This window comes from Salvelinus sp. IW2-2015, unplaced genomic scaffold, assembly GCF_002910315.2.
Source record: "Salvelinus sp. IW2-2015 unplaced genomic scaffold, ASM291031v2 Un_scaffold1052, whole genome shotgun sequence".
Lineage (NCBI taxonomy): Eukaryota > Metazoa > Chordata > Actinopteri > Salmoniformes > Salmonidae > Salvelinus > Salvelinus sp. IW2-2015.
In genome coordinates, this window is record NW_019942706.1 from 266,446 (window position 1) to 274,756 (window position 8,311).

Sequence of the window (8,311 nt, forward strand, 5' to 3'; positions counted from 1 at the left end):
CCTAGACTAGAGCGTACTCTACGAGTCTCAACCATAGTAGCCGTTAGTGCAAGATACCCGACTATCTCATCAAGAGGCATTACAAAAATACCGTCTCAAACAATGACAAACAAAACAAGCTCATTTCCCAGCGTGCTTTTAGCATATACAACCGAGAATACACATGTTATCGAATAGACACAGTCCAATCTCTAAGTTGACTAGAGATTCTAGCGTGAGTTGAGAGATGCTGTCAAAGCATTCTTCTGAGCACTAACATCGAAACACATGCCGCCGACTCAGAGGCGTAACACTCGTAAGCACGAAGCCAAGACAATGAGCGAGTATTATGCCTTACCTACTGGTATTGTTTATGGCTGTCTGACGTTGAGTAAAGGAGGCTGGTCGGTCGCCAGTGAAAGAAAGCCACAATTTCGTATGTATAAATTCACTGATTTGTGTGAGAGATCTTGGTGATTGATTGTATACGTTAAGATAGAATGCGAACTGTCTGGAAATTAATGTGAGTACTGAGATATGCAAAAACTGCTAAGCCCACAGGACAACCTTTACGGTCAACACACTAAGTCTTTGAAAACTCCATTACGTGTGAGGAGAAAGTAACACACAATAATCGTAACTACAGCGAGTCTGGAGTAACCAGTCCAAGTTCAAGCGTGGCTGCCGAAGAATGCGAGGACGCACAGCACTTACGAGAGGAGAAGCTAGCATACAGGTCCTTGCGATACAGGTGCTTGCAAGAGGCGAATGATCACAACTGAGGGTGATGGCACGATAACAGTAGGAACACACTCTGAGAATTAGTGTCGAGTTGAATGTCACGTAGGAGCGCATCTCGTGCAACGGCCTATTTGCTGGGTATGGGTGACAGGTGGAAACCGGGAATGCACGTATTCTTGTTTTATGGAGTCTGCTAGCTCAACAGGCATGGCCCGAAGTGAGACACCATGATGTCGCGGGAAGCTAACCTAAGCTGAGTAAGGGCCGTGTCGACTATGTGACGTAAGACAGTCTGTTACTGAACAGCTTACTAGTTGAAGGCAGTTGCAGCTGCAAGGGCGTAAAAAAAGTCTGCAGAACCCCGAGCCAAGAGCAATCTAACCTCCAGCTTAACAAGGTCTACACAGACGTCTCAGCGCGGATGCCTGACCGAACTAGAGTGTCACACACGTGGGGTACCCCTTCAGTACTTGTATACTGACACTGTTTCGACAGCCTGCTCCAGCCGGAGCCCAGACTAGATCATGACCCATATCCTACATGCTCTAATCATATTTGCCAGACGAGCACCCAACCCTCAATAGCTCTCCCGTCAGAGAAGCGCCTAGGAAGAGAACCACGCCCCCAGATACATTGTAACCTAGCCTAAAAAACATTGAGCGCTAACTGCGGAACGCCCATACGCGGAGTCTAAAAACCTTCTGAGTTAGATTGACAATGTGCTGGCAATATAGCACTTGTCGCCCCTGGTGCTCCTGATTTGATTCAAGACCCCGAGGCGTACTCTGGCTGCTCAGTAAATTGCGTCTGTTATCATGATTAGCGGAGTTTCGCAATGAGATATCGTTAAAGTACTCTTAGACGAGCAGCGGGCTCTGGGAGGGGTGTCACCGGGGTGACGGCCGTCGATCGACAATCCAGATGACTACGAGAACGGCCAAAGTACGAGGAGCGTGACAGAGAGATTCGAGCTCGTTACGAGTGCATGTGGTAACTCATGTTTCTACCTATCTAGGGCATCTTCGAAGGTACTGCGCTCATATGAATCGAGCTAAGGACCGAGAAGGAGATGATCATGAGTGTGTTCGACTACAGAAATATCGAAGCAGTTGATGGGGCCAGGAGCCGTGAGCGAAGTCTCCCCCTTTTTAAGAGGGGCGTCCCATACACATCGATGGGGGCTGTAGTAGGAGTGGGTCGAAGCTTCATGTATCCTCCTCAGCACAACAATCACTCTTAAGGTCAATTCTTAGTGCATGATCTCAGAAATAACATCGAGCGAGCAAGAAGCGACGCGTCGGACACACACGAGGCTTGATAATAACACCGTGGTTCCGCCCTACAAATGGCTCTCTGACATGTCAGATTCTTAGTACCAGATTGTCAAGCCAGTTCGTCGATCGTGGCTCTAGGGTCCCTCTTCACAACAGGTTCTGTACCAGCTGCTTTCAAAAGCAGCTCTGGCTATCAGTCGAGGGGAGGTGCAGGCATCACAACGTCAAAAATTGTCCAAGAAGACATCGGGAGTCGCCAAGGCGCGACGCCAAGCCACAGACTATGTTCCTGTTTTACCGCATGGGCAAGCAGAGCGGCGCCGGGGGGGCGGGGCTATTCCAATGCACCAAGTCTGGAACGAACAGACTCTGAACACATTCTACCCCGATGACCTAACGTTTCGGTGAAAACGTCAAGCGCAAGGCTGAGCAATACGTAAGTCTGAACCTTTGCCAAATTCTGGATGAGAGCTACATGCCGTGTGAGCTACGCTGAGAGCCATTGTCTTCTTGTTCTGAGGCTTATCACGACTTTATAACTCTCCCTAATCTTTCTCGTGCACGTCTACCCCGTGTTACCTGCTTAAGCTCTGATGATTGTCATAGTTGCGTGATCACCTGTGTGCGCAGAGAAGTGCGCTCTACTTTCACTCCCCACATAGCACCCTTACAAGCATGAGTACAGGCTTCCAAGAGACTTCGGAGAAGTTCGACGTTTTACACAGAGGAACCGACCAATATTCCTGCTGCGAGAGATAAACATATTAACGAAGCCTGTGCTCCGACGCGTTATTCGAACGGCGAATTCCGTTGAGTCTAATTTTGTGTTTTCCGTAAGCGTTTACTTCCAAAAGTTCCCTGTCTTAGGTCAGTTAGGATCCAGCAACACACTTTTGTCTATATTTTTACCGTCTCATGTTGCTCCATTCGTAGTTCCTTCAATTTTCTACTCGATCTCTGCCACAGTGCGGATTCTCTTGGGGCCAAGATAACTAGGTCATAGCAGTGTGGAGCAGCAAGATCTTGAGAGAACCAAGGGCATCTTTCTTGGGTCTGGCCATTTGTGAACGGGAGCATGCTTTGCTTGAATATGCAAGCAGCAGAGGATTAAAGCTATCACTGGTTAGAAAAGAGTAAGGAAACCAAGGACATCGTCCAATCCTAAAGATACTGAACGGATAACTGGTAGAAAATAAGACAGAGAATGATCATCTCTCCAGGTATGGACAAATCGTGGTGCGCCAAAAATGCATGGAGGTAAGAGGCATATACAAGTGGCGTCGAGGTGAATTACATATAGAACATAAGACAAGAGGCTACTAGCCCATCCGTCCGAGATATGTATAAGGAGAGAGTCGGCGATTCAGCATGAATGCAGGATCATGGCAAGGTAAGGATCGAGATACTGGTTTGACGCGGCGCAAGAACCGCGAGCCAGAAAAGTAAATAAAGTCGATACAAAGCAAAATCGATTATGGGGGTCAGAGTGATCGCGTGAGTAATACATGGTTAGGTTGTAGACAGTCAGAGGTTGATTTGGGGGGCGCAGAGTTGTGCAGGAAAGAGATGTCTTATTTATCAGGTTAGTCCGCGAATGTCTTAACGGTAGTTTCCAGCGTGTGCATTACGTTTCGATGGTGCTCGCGTGTAAGCGGTTCTTGGTGCTCCAGGATGTATAGCAGACAAGTCATGATCTAAAGTGTGATTTGAATATGCGAGGCGCGAGAGGGAAAAGTCTCCATTACTTCAGAGAGTTTTGCGAACTTCGTCCACGTCGCAAGGCAGCAGGTGAGAAATCTGGAGTAGAGAAATTGGGACAGGTCCAAATGAGGAGTTCTCTTATTGTCTTTTTTTAAGGCGAGCTAGATCAGTGAGACCACAGGACACTGACATATCTATCTTAGACGACGTGGCGCTGCTGAAGGATGGGATGTGGATTATCAATTCGTGAGACAGTGAAGCGATTTCAACTATGTACTCAACATAGAATGCGGTGCCAGCGGCACAAGTCTGTGTGAGGGAGCAGTGAGCAGTAGGCTTCTCGTATGACCTGAGCCAATGTGGGTCTTGACCGACGTAACAATGGTCATGGCCGATGGCGGTCTCTCAAAAGCAGTTGAGCCAACTGAATACTGTGACCCTACAAGGGATCGCCCGTAAATGGACAAGTTCAGATAGGCTTGTGGGTTCATTATAAGCGAGAAAGTGCTTTAGATGTAACAAACAAATAGAGACCGGGACCAATTCTCGGGCACACATGGAGTGATTTGCCAAAACTCTTGCACATCCCATTTTTGCATGTGCTTGAATCTTGACTGAATAGAGTGTTATTAAAATATAGCTTGAGTGGTTGTAGGATAACAATGCGGAAGTCCAGGAAGATACATCCCAAATGGGTTGGTGGCCTATCGCTCAATATTCTACGAAGTTTCCGTTCACCTAGGTTTTGCGATAAGTCTTAGCTAGTCCGTGAGGGAGTTTGAAGCAGAGTAGAGCTTGTGGTCGTGAGAATTTTCGGAAGTTAGGAAGATCCAAGATTGCGGCACGTACATATGTTGAGTATTTGGGGAGAGCGTTTGATATGTAACTAGTTTGTGAATGAGTAGTTCCTCGAGAAGAGAAGAGGCTTTGCAGGTCCAGACGCAGCACCTAGTCTCATTACTTAAATAGATATTCCAACATATTCTTAGTCTGGAAACCCGTCCAGGTGTGTATGGCTTAGTTGTCTGGGCTGTGCGTGGGTGCAGCAGCGAAATACGGTGAGTTGAAAAGTCATGCGATTTGGGATTGGAGCTAGTGCTGTGGAAGAGCAGTTGTTGTGAGGCCACCCGGAAGGTGAGGTGTTGTATGCATTGAACTCGTATTGGGGTTAGAGTTAGCAGCAGTGGTCATGGTAAGGGCCGTGAAAGCTGATACATCATAGCAGTGCAGTTGGTTGTCGTCGCGTAGGAGCGCTGTGGCCACATACCGGGAACACGCCGGCTAGCACATTAGCGTAAATCAATGAGCGAGATAGCGAAGTTCGATGGTATCACAGAGTATAGCGCGAAGACAAAGAGAGCCGTGCGGCTAGCAGGTGGAGAAAGCCCCTGGGTGTGCAAACACAACATTAGGAACTACATGGAGCTAGCACGAGATTCGCGGAGGAGACCACGAAGTAGACACGTGCACCTGCAGGTTTGACGACGATGCTGGACCTCTGTCTGTCACAGGAGTTGGTGAAAACCATCGACAAGTGCAACACTCCCACTACATTGGGATCTACGTAATGGGCTAGCGACAGGCTTTACTGATGTTTCTTGGCCTATAAGAAAATATGTGTAGAGTACTTAACACAAGGTCGAGAATGCCTTGGCCATAGGTCGCATAGTGGGTGAAATCACGACATACGGTCGCGTGCACCTTTAGTTACGCTCCCACGAGAGAGGTTAACTATATTACTCAAGATCGAAATGGAGCGGAGTGCCATGGTGCCATAATCACTCGAATCTAACAATAACCTTTAGGGTTGAGCGTATGGTACCTGATGGTCAGCAACCCAACGATCACGCAGGGCAATGCCTTCAGGATAAGTAATCCGGAATATGACCAGCCTGCGGAGAATAGAGATAGCACTAGTTGGAAGGATATCGATTCGGCATAGGTCACGTGATCTGTTTCGTTGGAACTTGGCTTGATACTGTCAAAAGAACACTATATAGATAGCAGGCTCAGGATGGATATAGAGTCTGTAGATTCGAATATTCGTCCGAGTCGGAATGTCCTCCCCTTTTTTGAAGAGGGCGGGGAGCTATTGAACCGCTGGCAGCCATTAGGTCTCCAACAAACATCCGGTGTAGGAGAAGTTCGTCAGCGATTGATAACGAAGTGAAGGATTTCGAACATACAGGGCACTGAGTAAGATAGGGAGCGGGCTGCGATCCGAAACTTACGACACCGAGAGCCAGAATTTTGACAGAAATCTATATCAGATGCCGAAGCTAGGATATATAGATAACACTAAATAGATAAGATCAAGGCCCAGGCTGATTTGATACTCATGCGGGTGGTCCAGGTTTTCTGACAGGGCGGTCTCTTATCAGGACTCAATGCTGGCATGCTCATCTAGAGATGGTTTAAGGTTAAAAGGAGATTAGCCTGGGGATTTTACCGATACTTTTATGCATAGTTCCAGGTATTGGCTACTTAGTCATGACGTCTAGTGAGCCTCACGAGTACGTTGTATTCATGACGCTGCACGTGTAATACACCTTGTAGAATTGGGTGTTGAATGTTAATGTGTTCTTTGTAACCTGTGTTCTAAAGTTGTCCACCCTGTTCTATGTAAGCCTGTGTTCTATTAATACCTGGTTTCTATGAACCTTGGTGTTCTATGTAACCTGTGTTCTATGTAACCTGTTGTTCTATGTAACCTGCTTCATGTAGACCTGTTCGTATATAACCTGTTTCTATGTAACCTGTGTTCTATGTAACCTGTGTTCTATTGAAACCTGTGTTTCTATATAACCTGATGTTCTCTTGTAACATGTGTCTATGTAACTGTTTCTATGTAACATGGTGTTCTTCATTGTAACCTGTTTCTATTGTGAGACTCGTAGCTGTTCCAATGTAACGTGGTTTCATAGTGTAAAACCTCGTTCATCAATAGTGTGTTCTATATAACCTGTGTTCTATGTAACATGTGTTCTATGTAACATGTGTTCTATGTAACCTGTGTTCTATGTAACCTGTGTTCTATGTAACATGTGTTCTATGTAACCTGTCCACTAACACAGATCATTGAGGTGAAGTTTGAGAAGTTCGATGTGGAAAGAGACAACTACTGTCGGTATGACTACGTGGCCATTTTCAACGGGGCAGAGATCAACGATGCCAAGAGGATCGGGAAGTACTGTGGCGATAGCCCTCCAGCGTACGTCACACACCTGTTTCTACTATGCATTTATCTTGCTAATGTAGCTACCGCTTATCGTGTTGATCTTGATCAACAAATCAATTCACATTGGATTTGTCACATGCACCAAATACAACAGGTGTAGACTTTACAGTGAAATGCTTACGAGCCCTTTTCCCAACAATGCAGAGTTAAAAAGTAAGAAAAAAATTATCCCAAAAATAAAAAAGGAAACAGTAACAGAATAAAATAACAATAATGAGACTATATACAAGGAGTACCAGTACTGAGTCAATGTGCAGGGGTATGAGGTTGTTGAGATAATTGAGGTAATATTCCATGTAAGTAAGGGTAAAAGTGACTAGGCAATCAGGATAGATAGTAAACAGGATAGATAATAAATCTACTAATGCCTTATTTACTGATAAACCTATGCACAATATATTCATTAGCCTATGTGATCTCTCTCTCTCTCTGCCCCCCTTCAGTCCAGTGTTCTCTGAAGGTAACCAGCTCCTGATCCAGTTCCTCTCAGACCTCAGTTTGACTGCAGACGGGTTCATCGGCCACTACAAGTTCAGACCTAAGAAGTTCTCCACCACCCCGGTACCACTGACCACCACCACCCCAGCAGTTACCACCAGACCCATACGTAGGTAGCTCCTTTTTCTCTGTTTAATCCAAGCAGGAGATATATGTCCCCTTGTCCATCACATCACAGTCTTGTTGTTACAATGTAACACAGTCTTGTTGTTGCAGATCTACTGTGGTATTAGCCTGGTCCCATATCATATCTACTGTGGTATTAACCTGGTCCCATATCATATCTACTGTGGTATTAACCTGGTCCAATATCATATCTACTGTGGTATTAACCTGGTCCAATATCAGATCTACTGTGGTATTAACCTGGTCCCATATCAGATCTACTGTGGTATTAGCCTGGTCCCATATCAGATCTACTGTGGTATTAACCTGGTCCAGATCAGATTCCTGTGGTATAAGCTGGTCCATATCAGATCTACTGTGGTATTAGCTGGTCCCAATCAGATCTACTGTGGTATTAACCTGGTCGCCAGATCAGATTCACTGTGGTATTACCAGGTCCCAAATCAGATCTACTGTGGTATTAGCCTGTCCATATCAGATCTACTGTGGGTATTAACTGGTCCAAATCAGAGTTACTGTGGTATTAGCCTGGTCCCAAAAATCAGATCCACTGTGGTAGTGGCTGTTGCCAGGATGAAAGGCAATGGAGCACACACAAGGCTGGATGGCAGTTCATCTCTTTGTAGATTGGAAGCCAGTCATAAATCAGTCCCCTACATGTTATACTTTCTTCTAGTCTTTTACATCTGTAATTTGTCACTAGGACAGAGCTAAGGGGAAGGGGGACTAGTAACACCCCAAATATCCTGGGGTA

General features: G+C 45.9%; 1 protein-coding gene across 1 annotated transcript in view; it reads left to right on the forward strand.

Annotated features, from left to right (window-relative positions):
* Nucleotides 1-8,311, forward strand: part of LOC112069579 (procollagen C-endopeptidase enhancer 2-like) — a 29,930-nt gene that overhangs the window by 6,003 nt on the left and 15,616 nt on the right. Inside the window, exons 5-6 of the mRNA XM_024136920.2 lie at nt 6,770-6,906; nt 7,377-7,540. Of these exons, the coding sequence (XP_023992688.1) occupies nt 6,770-6,906; nt 7,377-7,540 (301 nt within the window). The remainder of the gene's footprint in view (nt 1-6,769; nt 6,907-7,376; nt 7,541-8,311) is intronic.